The following is a 23,640-nucleotide window of genomic DNA, read 5'->3' as shown; positions in this document are numbered from 1 at the left end:
ATGTTCTCCAATCAGCAGCTCAGGGATGCAGACACACCTGCAGTGGAACACCCATAGGGACACATATATTGAAGAACCATTGTTACCACACAGGGTGAATAACTTCTTGTGTTAACACAGGTTTGTTTGTTTCATATAGGATATATAAACTATTCTTACTTGCTCTTCAGACTTGTCAACACAGTATAAGTCAACTGGTTTCTCTGTTGGTATCACAGCAGAAGAGTGTCTTCAGGAGGGATTTGAATTCAGAGAACTTGGTGGCTCAGGAAGAACTTTCTGTTCATAGATGGTGAGCTGTTCAGGGCAGGCACCGTGCTGTCTTCTCTGGAAAGCACCAAGTACACAGTGGGCACTTCCAGAAATAAATTTTGGTCTCCAGGTAACTGGTTTGAATTCTGTCAGATTGAAACTCACCTTCAGATGGCTGTTGAGGAATTTCAGTCCAGTTTCTAGGGACAGGTGTCCAAAACCCACCATCATGCTAACTTGCTCTTTTGTTGCAGTCTTAACTGAGAGTCCACGGAGACTGAACTCTCCACAGTCATTGAAAATGGTCCCTCCAGGACAGGTGGGAGGCACATTGTGAAGGGACAGCTTGAGGAGGAAGCTTGCATTGTTGTTGTCCTTTCTGTTTGTGTTCTTATGAGAGACAGATGACTTGAGTCTCCAGAGCTGTCAACTTGGCATCTTTCACTAGCCTCAAATTCATTTTGAAAACATGAAAAGAAAATGAAAATATGAAGAACATGTTTAACTGTTGCCTAGTTTTAGAACTATGATTTTTTTCCTAAGAAGACAAAAGACTTGACAGTGAGTGTGAAGGTATATACTTTATGGGACAGGCTGGGACAGCCTGGAGTGTAATCAAGGAGGTCCTGCCTTGCACTAAGACTGGGCTATTTAAACAGGAACAGGAAGTTAAGCAGAGAAGAGGAGAGTAGAAGCTAGGCAGGCTGCAGCGGTGATGTTTTTTTAATCTAAGACTCTAGGAGACTGGTTAAGATAGACTCAAATACTTTGTTTTGTGGACTTAAGTATGGGAGCTCTGATCTGCGGTCATTAGATGAGGACCTTATGAACGGTTTATTGTAATTGTTGTCCTGAAACCTTATGAAAAGGAGACAGCTTTTTTGTTCATGTATGCTGGCTTCTCCTTGCCCCAGGCTGTTAAAACAAACCTAATGCTGTCCCAATTGGGGGAAATTAAAGTGGAGCATACCCACAACACCATACCAGGCTGCAAGGGGGAGCATAGGGACAGCCCACGTCTTTACAGTGAGCAGATACATTTCCTCAGTGACTCAGTAATCCCCACTGTTTCTTCTCTCTAGCTGCTGCTGAACTTCTGCATCATGAGGTGTCACTAGATTTCTGTTTGAACACTGCTAAGCTGCTTCTGGAACATGAGAGGTACAGAACTTCAGCATCCACTACTTGACGGAGAACATACATTGCCTGGGCTTCCCAGTATTCTTACGAAGTGATACCCAACAACAGGAGAGCTAAGTTGTAGAAATAGTGTGTCAGGGGCATGATACAGTGTGAGTTGGGGTGGAAGAGAGAGTTGCTACACCTTATCCTACATTAGCATAAGTAGGTCCCTAGGGTGACTAGATAGCAAGTGTGAAAAATCGGGACAGGGTGTGGGGGGTAATAGGTGCCTATATATGAAAAAGCCCCAAATATTGGGGCTGTCCCTATAAAATCGGGACATCTGGTCACCCTAGTTGTCCCTGTGCAGCCTTAATTTGTGCCTTGGCTTGGCAGCCCTGACTTGTGGAGCTGCTTCCTCCACTCTGTCCAAGCAGAGCTCAGGGTGAATGTTGAATCGGGGTGATATACTTTTAGCTATACCCTTTTATCTGGAGAGATGCTGTAGTGCAAGGACTGTTTTAAATTTCCATTACAAATTCCTGTTGTCAGGTCATCCGAGTTCAGGTAGCTTGGCAGCACTACGGCGCACTGAAGTGTGAGACGCTTGTTCAGAGCAACTTGTGCCAATTGTTTCTCTGGCATGTGAGTTCAGACACCGATGTGATGTGCTTGAGGCTCTGAGGAAGGAGATTATACTTTCTTGGGCCCCAGTTATGAAGTTGTGTTGGCATTTATTTGGCCTATCTTTCAACAATTAGATAAGAGAATGTGAGAAAAGGAGCAAAGGGAGATTTCTGGCAGCCAGCGGGAAAGCTATGATGGACCAACAAAAGCTATTTTGAGGGAATCTCCTCCAGGATTCTCCCATTTACTCCATGGACACTGTGACCACAGATATAGTTCTCTTGAGGGTGTTGCAAAGGGCTCCCTTCTGCAGGATTTGAACATGTTATCCCGTAGTGCTTCTATGACTTGCCAGCAAAGGATTGAGCATAGTGCCAAACTCTTGTCCCCTATGTGATAATACATTTCTAGACTGTCTTAATCAAGGACTTAAGCTCTTGAAATACTATTCTTGGGGCCTGCAGTTCTGGAAACAAACCCATAAAAAGGTTAGGTTATAAGCAATATGTCTGTGAGCAGGGAATTCCCATTTCCACACTGCTGTCCTCTGTTTCTCCCTCTGTGTTTATGCAGGATACATATCTTGGAATCACATAGGCTATCGAGGTTAGAATTTTAGCCTTAATGCTGGATTTATTTCCTTTTGGCAGGGTTAACCAGAGTTTGAATGTTTCTTAAATGTAGATGTTTATGGACTGACATGTTACAGGGGTGTCCTGGAGCCAAATGAGCAATTACTGGTTAGGGCACTAGTTCCCAGTCTGCTTTGTTGACCACAAGGGATCCACAGAGCCTTTGAGAGTCAGGAATTGAGGGTGGCTCATAGAAGCGGTGGAGCATCTTTCTGCTATGACCTGGTCCTCAGAATGAAAAAGCTGGAGAATCACTGGGTTAAACCATCTAGATTCTTTTTTGTGAAAAGCAATCTAAGTGAAAAACATATTTTATGGGATGTATATATTGGGCCCCAGAATGGGAAGTCAACAGCTCCTTCTGCACAACTCCCTTAAAAATGCATCTCTGTGAATAGGGAATTCGTTGGTTTTGATTTTCTGAAGTCCATCTCTGGGCGGTTTGCGTTGTCACCTGACCTCGGAAAAATCATTTTACTCCACATCGAGTTTCTGTTACAGAGGATGAAGGAGCCTCTAGCCAAGCAAAAAATTGAAGACATCATTACAGGTCAGTGTCCAACTTCTGTTGTTGATTGCTGATGACAGGGCTTAATTGACTTAAGCAATTGATTTACCTCTTCTCTCTCCTTAACCCCTACTCTCCTCCTCCTTCCTTTATATCTTTTTCTTACTCTTTGTCATGTATTGTATATGGTAAATTGCATATTTATTACTAGCAGGTCATGCTGCTGTACCAGATTTGGACTGCTGGAGCTTCCTTCTCAAAGAGGTGCAGACTGATGTGTTCACTATAAGATCCTTTAATGTTATGCCAGGTATTCACTGAATGCATCCAATGAAGTGAGATGTAGCTCACGAAAGCTTATGCTCAAATAAATTTGTTAGTCTCTAAGGTGCCACAAGTACTCCTTTTCTTTTTGTTAAATAAAGTATGGTTTCAGAGTAACAGCCATCTTAGTCTGTATCCACAAAAAGAAAAGGAGGACTTGTGGCACCTTAGCGACTAACAAATTTATTTGAGCATAAGCTTTCGTGAGCTACAGCTCACTTCATCGGATGCATTCAGTGGAAAATACAGTGGGGAGATTTATATACACAGAGAACATGAAACAATGGGTGTTACCATACACACTGTAAGGAGAGTGATCAGGTAAGGTGAGCTATTACTAGCAGGAGAGCAGGGGAGAAAAAGCCTTTTGTAGTGATAATCAAGGTGGGCCATTTCCAGCAGTCGACAAGAACATCTGAGGAACAGTGTGGGGGTGGGGGAGGCGGGGGTGGGGGAATAAACATGGGGAAATAGTTTTACTTTGTGTAATGACACATCCACTCCCAGTCTTTATTCAAGCCTAAGTTAATTGTATCCAGTTTGAAAATTAATTCCAATTCAGCAGTCTCTCGTTGGAGTCTGTTTGTGAAGTTTTTTTTGTTGAAGAATTGCCACTTTTAGGTCTGTAATCGAGTGACCAAAGAGATTGAAGTGTTCTCCGACTGGTTTTTAAATCTTATAATTCTTGACGTCTGATTTGTGTCCATTTATTCTTTTACGTAAAGACTGTCCAGTTTGGCCAATGTACATGGCAAAGGGGCATTGCTGGCACATGATGGCATATATCACATTGGTAGATGTGCAGGTGAACGAGCCTCTGATAGTGTGGCTGATGTGATTAGGCCCTATGATGGTGTCCCCTGAATACATATGTGGACACAGTTGGCAACAGTCTTTGTTGCAAGGATACGTTCCTGGGTTAGTGTTTCTGTTGTGTGGTTGCTGGTGAGTATTTGCTTCAGGTTGGGGGACTGTCTGTAAGCAAGGACTGGCCTGTCTCCCAAGATCTGTGAGAGTGATGGGTCATCCTTCAGGATAGGCTGTAGATCCTTGATGATGCATTGGAGAGGTTTTAGTTGGGGGCTGAAGGTGACGGCTAGTGGCGTTCTGTTATTTTCTTTGTTGGGCCTGTCCTGTAGTAGGTAACTTCTGGGTACTCTTCTGGCTCTGTCAATCTGTTTCTTCACTTCAGCAGGTGGGTATTGTAGTTGTAAGAATGCTTGATAGAGATCTTGTAGGTGTTTGTCTCTGTCTGAGGGGTTCGAGCAAATGCGGTTGTATGATAGAACTTGGCTGTAGACAATGGATCATGTGGTATGGTCTGGATGAAAGCTGGAGGCATGTAGGTAGGCACAACAGTCAGTATAGGGTATAGGGTGGTGTTTATGTGACTGTCGCTTATTAACACCGTAGCGTCCAGGAAGTGGATCTCTTGTGTGGACTGGTCCAGACTGAGGTTGATGGTGGGATGGAAATTGTTGAAATCATGGTGGAATTCCTCAAGGGCTTCTTTTCCATGGGTCCAGATGATGAAGACGTCGTCATCAATGTAGCGCAAGTAGAGTAGGGGCTTTAGGGGACGAGAGCTGAGGAAGCGTTGTTCTAAGTCAGCCATAAAAATGTTGGCATCCTGTGGGGCCATGCGGGTACCCATAGCAGTGCCGCTGATTTGAAGGTATACATTGTCCCCAAATGTGAAATAGTTATGGGTGAGGACAAAGTCACAAAGTTCAGCCACCAGGTTTGCTGTGACATTATCGGGGATACTGTTCCTGACGGCTTGTAGTCCATCTTTGTGTGGAATGTTGGTGTAGAGGGCTTCTACATCCATAGTGGCTAGGATGGTGTTTTCAGGAAGATCACTGATGGATTGTAGTTTCCTCAGGAAGTCAGTGGTGTCTCGAAGATAGCTGGGAGTGCTGGTAGCATAGGGCCTGAGGAGGGAGTCTACATAGCCAGACAATCCTGCTGTCAGGGTGCCAATGCCTGAGATGATGGGGCGTCCAGGATTTCCAGGTTTATGGATCTTGGGTAGCAGATATAATACCCCTGGTCGGGTTCCCAGGGGTGTGTCTGTGCGGATTTGTTTTTGTGCTTTTTCAGGGAGTTTCTTGAGCAAATGGTGTAGTTTCTTTTGGTAACCCTCAGTGGGATCAGAGGGTAATGGCTTGTAGAAAGTGGTGTTGGAGAGCTGCTGAGCAGCCTCTTGTTCATATTCCAACCTATTCATGATGACAACAGCACCTCCTTTGTCAGCCTTTTTTATTATGATGTCAGAGTTGTTTCTGAGGCTGTGGATGGCATTGTGTTCTGCACGGCTGAGGTTATGGGGCAAGTGATGCTGCTTTTCCACAATTTCAGCCTGTGCATGTCGGCGGAAGAACTCTATGTAGAAGTCCAGTCTGTTGTTTCGACCTTCAGGAGGAGTCCACCCAGAATCCCTCTTTTTGTAGTCTTGGTAGGAAGGTCTCTGTGGGTTAGTATGCTGTTCAGAGGTGTGTTGGAAAAATTCCTTGAGTCGGAGACGTCGAAAATAGGATTCTAGCTCACCACAGAACTGTATCATGTTCGTGGGGGTGGAGGGGCAGAAGGAGAGGCCCTGAGAGAGGACAGATTCTTCTGCTGGGCTAAGAGTATAGTTGGATAGATTAACAATATTGCTAGGTGGGTTAAGAGAACCACTGTTGTGGCCCCTTGGGGCATGTAGTAGTTTAGATAGTTTAGGATCCTTTTTCTTTTGTAGAGAAGCAAAGTGTTTGTTGTAAATGGCTTGTCTAGTTTTTGTAAAGTCCAGCTATGAGGAAGTTTGTGTGGAAGGTTGTTTTTTTATAAATAAAGTATGTTAAAGTATAAATAAAGTGCCACCTAGTGGCTGAACAGTATAATACAGGTTAGCATTCCATTACATATCTCCCTTTAAATTCTACATTCCTACCATTTACAAAATTTACACTATCACGGTATCTTTGAAGTTCAGTATGGATCGGTCTGTTACATGTCTATGAATTATGCTAGTTTCTAATTACAATATTTGAAAGCATAACAGCTTAGTCATCTGGCTGTCCATTAGGGGCAAAGACTGGCTGTGGTTGGTTTGGAATCCTCAAGTCATCTTCTTGTTCTTCATCTGTCAGCTCTGTTGGTTTTGCTTTCTGAGGAACAAACTGTAGATGTCGATGGTTTCTGTTGATCTCTCTACTCATAGTCTTGATCACAATGATCTGGATGCTGAATTATCTTTTCTTGACAACAGCTGGAGTTGTCCATCCTTTTTCTCCATCCAATTTGAAATGAACACGGTCAGAACCATCCTTTGGGTACGGCGAATCGGGTGACTGCTCTGGACCCCATGCTTTGGGGGGCCCCACGGGCTGGCGTGGTCAGTCCCGGACGTGATGGGTCGGTCCCAGAAGTGATGGCTGCGTCACTTCTGCCCCGGGGCCTACCCCCCCAGGGATGGCCCTGAAGACACTCAACATGTTCTAGACCCGGCAGTTCTCTAACTGACTGTTGTGTATTGAAAAAGTGATCATAAGTTCTTTTTGCCTTTTTATCTGATTTGGCTACTCTCTTTGTGGCTAGTCACTTTGGAGATATGATTATTTTCCAAAGTTGGAATAGTAGTTCTGAATTGTGTTCCTATCAGGAGTTGTGTAGGAGTATATCTAGTAACTGCTATTGGCGTTCATCTGTAATTGAGAAGAGCAAGGAGTGGCTCTTCCTACTGTCGGATTTTCTTGGCTGTCTTTACAACTCTCTCAGCTTCTCCATTCGATTTTGGTGATGTGGGCTGCTAGTAATGTGATCAAAATCATATTTTGTTTGGAATGACTTAAATTCTGCTGCAGTGAATTGTGCTCTGTTGTCCATCATTAGTTATTCTGAAATACCAAAGTAAGCAAAAGTGCACTTCAACTTCTTGATAATACTGTGAAATGTAAGTTCTTTTACGTTCATTTATTCTATGTACCTGGAAAAATAGTACACTACAATGTAATGATGTCCTCTGAATTTGGGTAATTTTTAAGCTAGTCTTTTCCAAGGTCTGTCTGGTAGAGGTGTTTGTACGTGGTATGGTTCAACATTGTCTTTTAAGTTCAATTGTACTGGATCTCCTTTCAAAAGTCCAGTATAATCAAATCCTCCGTTGAGTTCTTCCAACTTTCTCATTAGGCCCATCATGGCTGCCATGCTGGAGCTGAGAAAGTTGTTGGTCTTTAATCCTTTCATCAAATGCACTCTGAATGCAAAGCTTTTGTCTTTGTAAGATATTTCCGTGGTTAAATGACCCATTCAGTTCAGAGTACAGTAACTCCTCACTTAATGTTGTAGTTATGTTCCTGAAAAATGCTACTTTAAGTGAATCCAATTTCTCCATAAGAATTAACATAAATGGGGGGGCTAGGTTCCAGGGAAATTTTTTTCGCCAGATGAAAGACTGTATTTTATATATTGTATATATATTGTTACAGACTCAGACCAGAAGGATATAAGAGAGTAGTAGAAGGCAGGTATATCAGCTTCAGAATGAGCGGGTCCCTGTTCCCTGGAGAGCCAAACAAAGGCTACTCCAGGCTAATCAAGACACCTGATGCCAATTAACCAGTTAAGGTCATTAGGTTAATGCCGGCACCTGACCCCAATTAACTGGAAAAGGATCAGTTAAGGCCATTAGGCTAATGGCGACAGCTGGAACCAATCAAGGTCTCACTCATACTGCTTAAAAGTTCTCCTTTCCAGTTCCCTCGGGGGAAAGCCCAGGTGAAAGGAGCTGTAGGAGAGGAAGCATTGCTGAATCCTGAGGTAAGGGTGAAGCTAGGAAAAGGGGATCAAAGCAGCGTCAGTGGTGAAGGGAAAACCGCCAACAGCTGCTACCATTAGGGTCCCTGGGCTGAAACCTGGAGTAGAGGGCAGGACCGGGTTCCCTCCTTCCCCCCCATGCTTTACAGAGAGGGGAAACAGACTTTGGTCCAGGCAGGAGCCCAAACTGCACCTACTGAGCTCTAAGGAGTAACGTAACAGAGACTGTGGGTATTCCACCTTCCCACCTCCCATACTGGCCTGTGATGAAAGTAGCTCAATAAGCTGTGACCTTTGCCACTATACAAAGAAAGGGAGGTCATATTGAGGGCCCAAGTGAGCTTCTGAGGCCACCGATTCCGCCTGGAAGCACGGGACCCACCAATACAGGCTTGGAGCTTTGTCACAATATATATACACACACATATACACAGAATACAAGTTTTAAACAATTTAATACTGTACACAGCAATGATGATTGTGAAGCTTGGTTGATGTGGTGGAGTCAGAGGGTGGGATATTTCCCAGGGAATGTCTTACTGCTAAATGATGAACTAGCACTCGGCTGAGCCCTCAAGGGTTAACACATTGTTGTCAGTGTAGCCTCACACTCTACAAGGCAGCACAAATGGAGGGAAGAGACACAGCATGACAGGGGCTGCAGACATTCCCTGTGAAAACTGAACGTGATGATGAACCCATGCTATCTCACTGGAGCGTACCACTCCCTCCACTTTCCAAAGTGCTGGGGTGTGTGTGCATGTGTGTGTGAGACAGAGACACACACTGTCTCTGTGTGTGTGTGTGTGTGAGAGAGACAGAGACAGACACACACACTGTGTGTGTGTGTGTGTGTTAGAGAGAGAGGGAGAGACAGAGACACACATCCTGTATGTGTGAGAGAGAGATGCGCATTGCCCCTTTAAGTATGTGGACCGCACTCTAAGTACACTACCTTTTTAAGTAGATCAGCAAGTTGACAGCAGCTGCTGCCAGCAAGCTCCTTCCGTCCTGAACCCTGTTGTGTCCGTCCGTGCCGTCCGTCCCCGGTGGAGATGGGATACAGGAGCGGGGAGCAGGGGGAGGGGGACACCCTGACATCAGCACTCCTCTTCCCCCCCACCCACCTGCACAGCAAGCAGGAGGCTCCCGGGAGCAGCTCCAAGGCAGAGGGCAGGAGCAGCACATGGCAGCTGGGGGAGGGACACTTGAACTGCCCAGCAATTGATAGCCTGCTAGGCGGCTGCCATATGGGGACCTGATAGGGGGGCTGCCGGTCCACCCTGGTTCCAAGCCCCAACCAGCTCCAACGGGCTGCTCTTTCTGCAAGCAGTGGACAAAGCAGGTGGCTGCCAAACAACGTTATAAGGGAGTGTTGCACAGCTTTAAACAAACATGTTCTCTGACTGATCAACAACATAACAACAAAACAACATTAAGTGAGGAGTTCCTGTACCTCTAGGGCTAATCAGGACTGTGGCTGATGACTTTAGCTCTGGGAGGGGTTGAAGGTTATTGTAAGTTGTCAGTCCCTTCTGAGAAGACTCGGATGTCTGCTTGTGAGTCAGTTTTAAAGTCAATAGTCTTTCCATGAATATTCAGTTTCACTTTCCAGGGAGACTCTGTGTCATCACATGTGACAGATCCGAGAAACAATGGCTCTTGATTGTAATATCAGTCAACTCCCTGATTGCTTTGGTACAGCAAACAACTGCAAAATGTCCATATTTTGTGCATTATTACACTTTGCGCCTTTTGCTGAACATGCATCATCTCTTGGGATATGAATTTTTCCACATCTTTTGCATTTAGGCTGTAATGCTTTGGTGTTTCACTGCAATTTGTCCCTCTTAGCCTCGGAGTTATCTCTCCTTGCCTCAGGGGTCTTTATGGTAATGACTTGTAGCACTCATGCTGGATCTCTTAAGAGCATCTAAGGCCTGTGCTATGCTAGGAATTTACATCGGTACAGCCACGTCTCCCAGGGGTGTGAAAAACTGCACCCCTGAGAAACATAGCTATACTGACCTAATCCCAGGTGTAGACAGTGCTAGGTCAGTGGAAGAATTCTGTCGATCTAGCTACTGCCTCTTGGGGAGGTGGATTACATATGCTGATTGGAGAATCCCTCCCATAGGTAGTGTCTACACTGAAGTGCTACAACGGCGCAGCTGTGCCACTGTAGCATTTTAAGCATAGACAAGTCCAAAGATAGTTTTTTGTGTTTTTCAAGTCTGGCAAGTTGCTCTTAGTTTTTGCTATCTCACCAGCTCAGACTGCTTTGCTGTTTGAATACTCTTCCATAATCCACATTTCTCTGAGACATAAAGTATGGATCAAACGCACCCAAAACCTTTTCATAGTTATCTTTATGACTGTCTTCAGTAAAGTCAATGGATTTAAAGAAATGCTCTGCCTGTTTCCCCATATCCTAAATTGAAGAGCATACCTGTATATCTTCAGTTTCTTTACGGAATTCTATAGCAATTCAAAATCTTGCAAAATACTGCTTCCAGTCTGTCCATTGTGAAGGTTTGTCAAAGCTGAAGTTCTCTGGGACATTAAAGAGCAGCAGGTTGATGAGATCCTCCATCTTTTGTGGCATCATTCCTGTTATCTGCAACCTTAGTTGCTGTTTTCCTTCTGTTACTGTTCTCTGGCACTAGTTTACTTCTGAAACTATGTCACATATTTCTGGTACATGGTAAGTTTTAGGGCTGCTATTAGCAGGTCAGGCTTGTGTACCAGACATAGACTGGCCACAGAGCTTGCTGCTCAGAGAGAGAGAGAGAGAGAGAGACCAGATATGTTCACTGTAAGATCCTTTAATGTTCTTCCAGGTGTTGCTGGGGTTAGGTTAAATAAGGCATGTTACAGCACCACCTAGTGGCTGAACAGTATAATACAGTTTAGTATTCCATTACACTCTCCCTCTTGTAAGGAGAGTGATCACTTTAGATAAGCTATTACCAGCAGGAGAGTGGGGTGGGAGGAGGTATTTTTTCATGCTTTGTGTGTATATAAAAAGATCTTCTACACTTTCCACAGTATGCATCCGATGAAGTGAGCTGTAGCTCACGAAAGCTTATGCTCAAATAAATTGGTTAGTCTCTAAGGTGCCACAAGTACTCCTTTTCTTTTTTTGTCTCTGGGGTGGAACTCATACTATATGTTTACAACAGTATTGCTCATTCTCATTGTAAGCATGGGCCTGTCACTGACAGGTAATTAAAGATGCCTCTCACTGTGGTTGTTCTTCAAGTGCTTGTCCGTATATATATTCCAGTGTTGGTATGCATGTGCCCATTGCACACCAGATGGATGATTTGGCCAGCAGTGTCTGTTGAAGTGACTCATTATTAGTATTTACTATTGTGCTAGGTGGTGTACAAACAAAACAAAAAGAGAGACTGTGTCACAAATAATTTACAATCTAAGAGTAAGACAAGAGACAACAGATGGAAACAGACAAACTGGGGGAATACCAGGAAACAATAAAACAGCATTGGTCAGCTTGATGGGCTGTGGTCTCAGCACACCAATAGCCTAACCATTGTCAAATTTTTTTATAGGCTTCATGGCAAAGGAGAATTTTAAGGAGGGATTTGAAAGTGATGTGAATATCCTTGTGCTTCCAACTGAGTGCATAAAGGGTGGGTCACCCCAACTTCCCTCAGAGTTTGCAGTGATTTCCTCTTTGCACACTGTATGGCCTCTTTCTTATGCAAATTTATGTAAATAGATAGGTACTTAGTTAAATTAGTTTAGTGATAGAGTTTCCTTTTTTCTTTGTAAGGAGACTGGTTTTTGTTTCTTTATGTGGGAGGTATTCTTGGTACCACTTCAGTCATCATGGCCGAATATAAATCCCCAGGTGTTAAAGACTACCCATTCGTCACAGGAGCAATGCCCTTGAACAATGAGCATTCTAGATATTTGACTTTTCTGGGTGTGGCACATATCACAGATTGATGTGCCACCTGCAGATTGTTCTCAGAGAACCCAGAGGGTGAGAGAGTCTCATCAACAATTGCTGTTAGATAGATTGATGCATCCAGCCTCTGACATTGGTCTGCTGGGGTGGAACCATATGATTAGTTGTCTTAAAAGAGTCTTTCAGCTGCTGCCGCGAGAGGACCTGCCATCTTGAGTGTACAAGGCCCACCATCTAACTCAGATAAATCCTCAAATGACAGAGGAAGAAAGGTGCACAAAATTCAGAGAGAGAAGAGACAGAGATCTTCTCTTCCGGGCCTTTCAGCCTGCAAGAGCCATAAATTCTCTGTTTTTTTAACCTAAGGGTACTTTGAGACCAAAATGGGTTCTTCTAGCTTCTGTTTAGGCAGTGGACTCCGTCCCTCAGGATTGGCTACTCTGTTAACTCAGAGATCCTCCATTTTTGACCCTGCAATGTTAAAATTCCAATGTTGATGACTGTGGCATAGGTGACTACTGTTCCGATGGCCCCTGTACTGACTGTTTCAGGATTGTCTTGTCCAGTACTGACTTTAGCAACACCATTATTCTCAGAACTGACATCTGCATTGAGTGTATCACAGACATCGACCTCACCCAGTGCCAAGGGCCTACTTGGTATTTAAGGACCTCTTTATATCCTTGGTACTGGACTTACCTTCAGGGTCACTAATAGGGGAATCTGCACCGATGTCGGTATCAGCTCCACTACCTAGTAGATCTTTGATAGTCCCAAGAACACAGTCAGGATGGTTGCCAAACACACCAACCGGTACTGCCCTGCCTCTGCATGAGGGGCATTCTTTCTCCAGTCCAGAGGATGAGAACAGCAGACAAGCTTCATCAGCCAGATCTCTTGGGTTGAAGTATTCATGGTCATCCATGCAAGGCAGGGATTCTTTTTTTTCACTATCAGGGACACAGGAACCTAGGAAGGATAATCCTTGATAACCTCCCCTTGGACACCAGCCTGATATGTTTATCAGCTCCCTTGGCCTTATTGGGCCCCTTGAGGCATCCCTTGTGCTCAGAGAATTCCATCTGCATCTCAGTCTGGACCCAGTTTTCTCTCCTCAGCTTCCTGAGAAGGAATCATGTGCCTGATTACATCTCATGAGGAATTACAAACAGGGAAACATCCTACTTCTGCTCACATTTCTTTCAGAAGAAGTGGTAATGTCAGAATTATCTGTGTCCACTCAAGATAACTACTCATTTCAGGCTGTGATGAGGAGAACTGCCTGTAGTGATTTCTGTAGAGGTAGTCCAAGACAAACCTCACAAACTCCCTTTTTGAGTTTGTCAACACCTCTGTCCCAGATTGTTTGTTTCTACCCATAAATGAGGGTCTGTTAGACCCTGCCATACTACTGTGGCAAACCCCTGCCTTGTTGGCCTCAACATCCATCAGAGTAGATTGCCAATATAAGGTTCCCTCAAAAGATTTTGGAGAGTTTTATACTAGGGCTGTCAAATAATTGCAGTTAACTCACATGATTAACTACAAAATTAATTGCAATTAAAAAAAAGTAATCATGATTAATTGCAGTTTTAATTGCACTGTTAAACAATAGAATATCAATTGAAATTTATTAAATATTTTGGATATTTTTCTACATTTTCAAATATATTGATTTCAGTTACAACACAGAATACAAAGTGTACAGTGCTCACTTTATATTATTTTTATTACACATATTTACTCTATACAAATGATAAACAAAAGAAATAGTATTTTTCAGTTCACCTCATACAAGTACTGTAGTGCAATCTCTTTATTGTGAAAGTGCAATTTACAAATGTACATTTTTTTTGTTTCATAACTGCACTTAAAAACAAAACAATATAAGACTTTAGAGTCTACAAGTCCATACAGTCCTACTTCTTGTTCAGTCAGTCACTAAGACAATCAGGTTTGTTTACATTTGTTTACATTTATGGGAGATTATTTACAATGTCATCTGAAAGTGAGACCAGGCGTTCGCATGGCACTTTAGTAGCCGGCATTGCAATATATTTACGTGCCAGACATGCTAAACATTCATATGCCCCTTCATGCTTCAGCCACCATTCCAGAGGACATGGTTCCATGCTGATGATGCTCGTTAAAAAAATAATATGTTAATTAAATTTTGACTGAATTCCTTGGTGGAGAATAGTATGTCTGCTACTCTGTTTTACCTGCATTCTGCCATATATTTCATCTTATAGCAGTCTTGGGTGATGACCCAGCACATGTTGTTCGTTTTAAGAACACTTTCACTGCAGATTTGACAAAACAGAAAGAAGGTACCAATGTGAGATTTCTAAAGATAGCTACAGCACTCGACCCAAGGTTTAAGATTTTGAAGTGCCTTCCAAAATCTGAGAGGGACAAGGTGTGGAACATACTTTCAGATGTCTTAAAAGAGCAACAGTCCGATGCGGAAACTACAGAACCCAAACCACCAAAAAAGAAAATCAACCTTCTGCTGGTGGCATCTGACTCCGATGATGAAAGTGAACATGTGTTGGTCTGCGCTGCTTTGGATCATTATCAAGCAGAACCTGTCATCAGTAGGGATGCTTGTTCTCTGGAATGGTGGTTGAAGATGAAGAGACATATGAATCTTTAGCGCATTGGCACATAAATATCTTGTGATGCTGGCTGTGACCACAGCGGGGAAAGGAGCAGAACGCCAGCAGCTACTCTGGCGGTTGTACCGCCCCCTACCCTGCCCCCCAGCCCTGTCCTCTGGTGGAGCTGCTGCTGTACAGATGGAGCCCCCGGCTCCTCGCACCTGGCGTGGGGCCCCCGGCTCCTTCTGTGTCTTTCCAGTATGCCATACCGGCTATAAATATCTTGCTGGTACGGCATACCGGAGCCTACTGCTGTACATGCGCTGCTGATATATATATGTAACCCCTTGGGGTTTAGAGAGCATGGCCCCTTTAAATCTTTTCCCTAGTGGGGCAGGGGAGCAGTGAGAGAAAGGAGGGAAACTTGGGAGTGTGGTTCTGGAGACCGAGGACAGAAGGGCTGAAGCTGGGAGGCCCTGGACAAAACGTGAAGGAGGGAGAACCTGCCTAAGTCCTGGGAAGGACAGGGCGGCCGATCGGGGACATCCCAGGACAGGAGCCAGGAGGAGCACTGTGCCAGGGAGGAATCGCCCGAGAAGGACAGGCCAGATCTGGACCCAGTATCACTGCCGCCCAGAGATGCATGGGGCTGTGAGTACTGGGGCTGGTGACTCTGCACTGGGAATAAGGAGGGAGGCTGCTAGCTAGTTAAGTGGGAAGGTGGTTGCTCTGCGTGGCTTTCCAGAAAGCGGCAGAAGAGGGCACCGGGGGTTTGTTGGGGAAAGTTCATTGGTGCTGAAGACGACCAGGAGCACCCAAGACTCACCATTGAACTGGAACTTTGCTCAGGACTCCTGAACTCTGTGTGCAGGTGCATTGCTCAGTGTCTGCCCTTTCAGACTGTGCTACCACTGGGCCTGTGGGGCCTTGGTTTGGATGCAGCCCTGTTCTACTGATCCCCCTATACTTCCCCTTGTTGTTTTTCTCCTCTCATCCCTCTGTAAATAAATATCTCTATTATATCCATTGTACTTTTCCTGTGGGTGTGTGTGTTCACTCTGGGGGGTTTGGAACACGTGCCCCTGGGATGGAGGGAATTTTTCCTGCTGCATTTCTGCGCATGCCGTCTCTTGGCCAGAGCTGCCTGCAGAGCAGACTCCATCTTGGCCACGAGGGCACTAAAGTTACGTGTATATGTGTGTGTGTGTATATATATACACACATACACGCACACACCCGCTCCCCCCCAAGATCTGCCCCACCACATCCCTGTTACCAAAGAGTCTATTAACATCAAGTTTCTGTATGGCAAAGGAACAGAGGGGCAATTGGGGTGGCCTACTCTTTATGCCTTCAGTTCAGTATGTGAGGACGCTCAGGGTGCAGGCACTGCTGCAATGGACATTGTGGTCCAAGAATCTGTTTGGAGTGCACTGGGCTCATGCGCACCAATAGTGGAATTCATCTTGAAGAATGACAGTTATTGTACAGTAGGTAATAGTTTCTTCTTTATTTAAGACCTTGTTATTGCTTAATTTCAATCACTTCTCAGGTCACTATACTGGAAAACAGCTGTCACCTGAAATACTGAACCGGCTGCACATCATTCTGTGGGACAGAGCTGCCAAGAGCTATGAGGTTTGGAAACAAACATGGTCTTTGTTTTTTGCTTTAAAAAAACAATGAAGGATCACTGTTATAGGGTGATACTGGCCATTTAAGAGAGAGCAGGGCTAGTGCACCTGTGACTCATCAGCTACAGCAACTGGATTTTACAAGAGGGCACTTGTAAATGGAAGATACCTGGTGAGTCAAGGGGAACCTGAGAGACAGGAAAGGGGGCTGGTGAGAGCTGCCTGGGAGAGACAGTTATCAGAGACAACACCACATACCTAATATAGAATCTTAAGTCACTGTGCTGTTAACTTTTAGTCATGATGAATATTGACCATTTATTCATACCCTTTGTTTCTCATCTCCGAAGCAGTTTGTAATCCACGACAATACTTTGCCTCTCACCCCATGACAACTAAGTTTCTTTAAGGATCCTAGCCAAAGGCTTTTTGAAGCCCTAAATAAATTGTTAATTGGTTCTCCTTTATCTACTACTTTATTGACACGTTCAAAGAATTCTCACAGACAAGACATGATTTTCCTTTGCAGAAACCATGCTGGTTAGACCCTGTTATATTTAATGAAGTGAAAGTCTGTAACGCAATCCAATGGCTGGAAGTTGAAGCTAGACAAATCAAGACTAGCAATAAGGTGTAAATTTTTAACAGGCTGATAAACCACTTGGAACAGTTTACCAAGGGTCATGGTGGATTCTCCATCACGGGCAGTTTTTAAATCAAGATTGAATGTTTTTCTAAAAGATCTGCTCTAGGAATTATTTTGAGGATGTTTGATGGTCTGTGCCCTATGGGAAGTCAGACTAGATGAGGGGAGTGGTCCCTTATGGCCTTGGAATCTATGAATGTATGTGACTATTTCAACCTTTTGATTCTTATGAAGCCTGATTTATTTAGCTTAGGAAAATGTAGTCAATTTAAACTTCAGTGTGACTGTTTGTTTGTTTGTTTGTTTATTTATTTATTTTCTAGGCAAAAAACTACTCTGAAGCCCTTCAGTGGTATAACTATTCTCTCAGCTTCTATTCATCTGAGCAGATAGATCAGAACTTGGCTAAGTTGCAGAGGAATATGGCTTCCTGCTACTTTCATCTGAAACAACTTGAAAAAGTGTTTATTTTTTTTGTGGTATTGCAGTGTCAATGGGACTTGATTTCAAATTGTGAAAGGGTAAAAGGGAATGGAAGTTTGTTCTGTAGCTTTTCTGTGTTGAGTTACATGATTACACTTTGGACTTCAAGTTTTAAAAATGTACCCACTTAATTATTAATATCTTTGTTTTCATTAGGGTCCCCCCACTTCTAGGTGCTATACCAACATAATAGGGGGCATGATTTCTGCCACAAACAGCTTACAATCTAAAGAAATGATAGAGTAGAGAGAAGGGGTCCAACAGATAAATAAAATGGCAAAAGTGGAGATTTGTCATATCTTGATAATAAAATGTTTTTGATACTAATATGTTTTAAAATGGAAATATAAAACTATCCCCATTTGCTACCTGACATAGACATTATTAGTTGGGTCATTTATTGAGGGTATCATGGTAGAAGTTTTTTCTTCAGAGTGGGCAATGGTGTTGTGCACCAGCTCAGAGAGATGAAGCAGCATGACTGCATCACTGGTGGAACAGACAGATGGGGAGCAATGTAAAAAGACACAAAGGTGGAAAAGTTGGGAGGGCCTTGAAGGACAAGAAGTTTGAGCCTGATGTGGTGGGAAAGCTGCTGTACAGCAAGGCTGCCTTGGAGTTGCTGGTAAATGGACTGTCTTGTGTAAAGTTATATTCCAGCATGTCATCAGACCACTAACTTCAAGTGAGCTGAGTAACAAAATGATTGCAATGAAGTATGCATTACAGAGAGGGAGCTTTAACAGCTGTAAAGACCTAGAGAGATCTTAGCATAACAACTAGTGTCACCAGAGCAGACTCATAACTAGTATCATCTGTGTGTAAGTCTAAAAATCTTTCTACTCCTAAGATAGGACTTACAAAATGAATTAATTTTGTCTAAATTAAAAAAGCATCTTGAGCACTTGCTTTAAGTGATCACTAGATGGAGATCTAAGCTATGTTTGTACTTTACAAATGATGTACAAACTTGTCTGCTGATACTGCCTATGTGGTCTCTAATTCTGAATGGAGAGCAGAGACATGTCGTGAGGTGCAGCCAGAGTTGCCCCTTGAAGTTAGACTCACAGCAACTAGTGTGATATTCTCATTGAAGTTGAGGGCTATTCATTTTCCAGTGTACACACCAACCTGACACTGTGAGTCTCATGTCCTGTAGCACAGTGAGAGTCTTTTGGAAATTCACTATATTCTACGAATGTGTGTGACAGATGTTAGGGGAGCAGTGCTGCAGCCTCATGTGTCCCACCCAGTTAAATTTCTGTAACTGAAGACTTAAAAAAGCTGGGAAAATAGTGGACAATTTACTTGAGTCTGGTCTCTGGAAGGGCAGAGTTGCTTTTTGGAATTCTTCTAGACCAGTGTTTCTCAGATGTGGCCACCAGGGGCTTTTCTTGTGGCTACAACCTCCTGGGCTGTGATGGGGGAGGGTGGGAGCAGTGGCTCCTCCCCCTCCCTGGTGCTCCTGGATGCCTTGGTGTTGGTTGCTGGGGTTTCCAGCAAGTATTGGGCCCTGCTTGCCTCCCTCTAGAGACACCTGGGGCACAATGCTGGAGGAGCAGGCAGCTGGTGAGTTCCGCACCTTCTCAGAGGTATGGGGCTCAGGATTTGGGCTTAAGCCCAGGGGTGGCAGGAATGTAGGTTCTGGCTGTGAGGCTTCGGGTTCCAGCCCCAGGCTCTGGCTGCACCCCATCGCCCCAACCCCTGATGTCTCCCCCGATCCCCATCCTGGGCTTAATTTGTACTCAGACTTGCCAGGACTGAATAAGTCTGCTGTGAAAAATGATACTTGCATGTTTGTTAATATCACTTTTCACAGCAGACTCACTAGCTAGCAATAAATAAATTACAATGATTTGGATATGTATATGTGCATATTTATTTGTTTTTCCTTAAGCTAATTAAGTATTTTAGGAAAAAGTGTGAGAGCGGCCACCAGGAAGAGTTGGTGGCCGTACTCTGAGGCCACCAAATAATTTGTCCTGAGAACCCTTGCTCTAGACACCATGCTAATAAACACCGTATTAGAACTGGTGCATAGTTGCAGATATTGTTAAAAATTGCCTAGGTGTTTACATTTTAGGCCTCTGTTTTGAGATCTCATAACTTTTAAAAACTTTAATCTTTTGGGCTGAAGTTTTCCAGGTCTTGTACGTGCCTGAAGGTGAAACTTGGAGTAAAAAAAATTCAACTGTTTGTGAGTAGAAGGAGAGAGAAAAAAATCATTTTTCCCCACTAGAAAGAAATTCTTTCAATTTATTTTAGAGCTTTACAAGCAAAATGGCTGAGGGTATAACGTGTAAATGTAACTGGGAAACAGCCCTCACTGTGGAGAAGTGCCTTTATATATTCTTATGATAGAGGGTTTTGATTTGGCTAAATCAGAAGAATTTGAACATCACACTGCACATTCGTAGGACATTTTTAACAGTAGCTCTTAAAACAATGTTTGATCAGAAACTAGGCTGTACTATACATGTGTGTCTTAAGGGGCCCTTTAATCTAACATACAAAGACATATAACAAGTTCCAGAGTCTGGAAGTTGAAGTTAGAAAAATTCAAATTGGAAATAAGAAATTTTCACAGTCAAAAAGTTGCAATTAACCATTGAAACAGGTTACTATGTGATCATGTAATTAAAGCCTATGATAGTGTGTAAACATGAGGGGACCAACTTAAGGTTGCACAATGAACCTTAATTATGGCATTGCCTAACTTGAGTGCTTGGCTCTGCAACTTTAATGTTATTTTAGTGTTGTTTTGTGATATAATTTCCTATTTAAAAAAAGCAAAAACAAAATAACAATAATTATATCATTAGGAACTATACTGACCTCCAACTTGTGTCATCAGCAGGGTTTGTGACCATTAGATCCACAGCACTGACCTTTGCCACTTGAACTACTGGTAGCAGTAGGAAAGGAGTACTTATGGCATCTTAGAGACTAGCAAATTTATTTGAGCATAAGCTTTCGTGAGTACAGCTCACGAAAGCTTATGCTCAAATAAATTTGTTAGTCTCTAAGGTGCCACAAGTACTCCTTTTCTTTTTGCGAATACAGACTAACACAGCTGCTACTCTGAAACCTGGTAGTAGTAGTCAGCTATTAACATCTCCATGGACCAGCCATTAGAGGGGGATGAAGACACACATTTTAGCAGTGGGTTTCACAGCTATTTGCTGACAGCAGAAAAATGTAGAGACTCAGGAGATCAGGGTTCAATTCCGGCTTCTGAAGGAGAGTTTTCTATAGTGGTTGTAGACCTGTCTGTCCCTGTTCTTCCAGCTGTCCCAGTCCCCTTTTTCTCATATATACCCTCTGCTCCTGTCCACCCCTCCACCCTTGCTTTTGCCCCCATCCTCCTCTACTCTTACCCTATTCCCCACTTCCACTCTGGCTCCTGCCTCCCTCTGTGCCGATCCACCTTCCTCCCGCCCCAACTTCTACTTCCCTCACCCTGCATGGTTCCTGAAATCCCTTCTTCTTGCACACCATTCTTCATCCCTCTGAATTCAAGTCAGGCTTGGCTGCATCCTCTTTCACCAGGCTCAGCCTGCTTGCTAGCATCAGGAGCATTGAGATAATAGAAGGGACAGTCTCCCTGCTCTCAGTTGCTGTGCCCAGTGCCACGTCAGCCCCAGGCTGCTAGAAGGAGCAATTTCAGCAAAAGTCCTCCTCACCACCTCCAGGCTGGGCTGGAACATACTTAGTGCAGATGGAATCATCAGAAAATGTAGCTGACAAACTCTAAGAAGTCTCTACTGATTAGTTTCTATAGATTGAGATTTTTCAAAGGCTCCTAGCTTGGCAAATTTGGGTGAAAGTTTCAAGGAACAGCAAAAGGCGAATCTCTGATACTAGGAGAACTGCCCTGACAAATTTAAAATTCTTTCTCCAAAGCATGAGGGCTCTAGAACTTCTTAATGAAATGGTTGTAATACTCTTTTAATTTGGGCCAAACAATATATTTTCCCTAATCTCATTCTCAGAAATGGCTGAACCATTTGACATGAAACTTTCTTAAAAAAATTCAACCAGAGGCAGACACTCAGCATGGAAAATTCTAGCTTGAAGGGACAAAGTTTGGCAATGTTATAAGCAAATGGAAATAGTATTTTGAAGTGTCAGACAGTGTTAACTATTGATGGCACTACTAGCCTTCTTCACTTTGTTATGCTGTGCCACGAGGTGGGTCCTCGGCAGTAGCATAGAACCCTGGCTCTCTGGATCTTAAAGCAGAAGCCTTGACTGCGTGAATTAAAAGGTTCCACTCTGTTAGCCAGCTCATCAATCTCTATATGTTTCCCACTAGAGAGGGACAGAGCATCTAGAGAGGGACAGAGCATCACACTATGTGGGTATGGGTTACATGTTCCACCTAGATGAGGAAGCTTGCCTGAGTTTTAGAAGTCCATCCAGGTCTAATCCCCGTACATGCCCTGACAGCAGAAGTTGAACCTGGGACTTCTACATCTAAATGCAAGAGCCTGAACTGCCAGAGCTGAATGATCCACATCTGAGAATCAGGGATGCAGCAAGCTCATCAACCTTTGTGTCCCAGCCACCACTAGGCAGGGACAAAGCACAACACTATTATCTAACCTTGGATACATGTGGCAACTTCTGTTTCCGTGTACTGCTGTGTATGCCAAGTAGAGTCCAGGAGAGTCATTTCTAAACAAGATGCTCTGCAGACCCCTACCTCATTCAAGGTGAATTTCACCCCATCCAGAGGGTCAGCACAGTGAGACTGTAATAGAGCTTAGGCCTTGTGCTGGCCTTCTGCACTGGGTTGAATTTCACTCTTACTTAGCTCACAAGGTGAAACTTTCATGGTTGTGGAAAAAATGGTCTGATGTTATACTGTATCAGTTGACAGGTTTCACAGTGGTAGGTGTGTTAGTCTGTATCAACAAAAAGAACAAGGAGTACTTGTGGCACCTTAGAGACTAACCAATTTATTTGAGCATAAATTTTCGTGGGCTAAAACTCACTTCATCGGATGCATGCAGTACAGCATGCATCCGATAAAGTGGGTTTTAGCCCATGAAAGTTTATGCTCAGATACATTTTTTAGTCTCTAAGGTGCCACAAGTACTCCTCGTTCTTTTTGTAACAGTTGAGAAATAGTGTGTGACCCTGGAATTAAAGACTGTATTTGTTAAGGGGTCAGAATTAAGGGTGTGTTTGCAACTGTAATTTTAGCATTTCTTGAGTTTTAAATGTTTAACTGCTCCACAGCTCAAAAGCTTATTTTTGTGACTTTTAGTTTGTTTTTCAACTCTGGATAACTTTTCTTTTGTCTGTAAAGCACCAACCTTTATATAGCTGTGGAGCTGTATAAACAACACGTATATAATCATTAATATGTTCTCTCTCAGTTTAGCGCACCCCTGCTACAATGTGTGTTACTGACTCCTGGTCATGACTGCGATAAAATCCTGTTAATCTTTTCTGTCAACAGGCAAAAGAGGCAGTGAAGGAGGCAGAGAGGTGTGATCCCAGCAGCATCTTCACTCAGTTCAGTGTGTATAAGGTTGCGGTCTTGGAGGGTAACACTGAAAAAGGTAGAAACAGTCAGAAGGGTAATATGTTGCTGTGTACATATGAACACATGATTATTTTGCAGTTTTATTGATTTGGTATTTTCCCAACAAAAAAACCACCTTTGACTTAGCCTGTTTTTCCACCTATGCCCCAAATTCCTTTCTCCCCTTCACCTTGAAACTAATTGAAAATGCTGTCTGCATCACTGCCTCAAGTTTGTCTTCCCCAGCTACATCCTAGAGCATCTCCAATCTAACTTCTGCCCTTTCCACTGAAACTGCTCTCACCAAAGTCGCTAATCACCTTCTCTTGGCCAAATGTTAGTGCATCAGTTGCATTGTTGATTTCCTTGGTCTCTGTTGCTTTTGACAATGTTGATCATCCTCTTCTTGATTTCTTATCTACCCTGGGCTTTTGTGATACTGTACTTTCCTAAGTCTCCTCTTATCTCTCTTACCATTCTGTCAGGTTTTTTGATGGGTGGTCCTCCTCTCTCCCACTTTCTGATGGGATCTCATAGGTCTCTAT

General features: G+C 43.5%; 1 protein-coding gene across 5 annotated transcripts in view; it reads left to right on the top strand.

Annotated features, from left to right (window-relative positions):
* TEX11 (testis expressed 11) overlaps positions 1–23,640 on the top strand; it is a 138,601-nt gene that overhangs the window by 55,438 nt on the left and 59,523 nt on the right. For all 5 annotated transcript variants that reach the window (XM_075132610.1, XM_075132611.1, XM_048865185.2 and 2 more), the window contains 5 exons: positions 1,335–1,413; positions 3,032–3,183; positions 16,352–16,437; positions 17,403–17,540; positions 23,030–23,132. In XM_075132610.1, coding sequence (XP_074988711.1) covers positions 1,335–1,413; positions 3,032–3,183; positions 16,352–16,437; positions 17,403–17,540; positions 23,030–23,132 — 558 coding nt within the window. The remainder of the gene's footprint in view (positions 1–1,334; positions 1,414–3,031; positions 3,184–16,351; positions 16,438–17,402; positions 17,541–23,029; positions 23,133–23,640) is intronic.

Source organism: Caretta caretta, chromosome 9, assembly GCF_965140235.1.
Source record: "Caretta caretta isolate rCarCar2 chromosome 9, rCarCar1.hap1, whole genome shotgun sequence".
Taxonomy (NCBI): Eukaryota; Metazoa; Chordata; order Testudines; family Cheloniidae; genus Caretta; species Caretta caretta.
The sequence above is the reverse complement of the archived record's forward strand: the minus strand, read 5'-3'. Positions and strand labels throughout refer to the sequence as shown.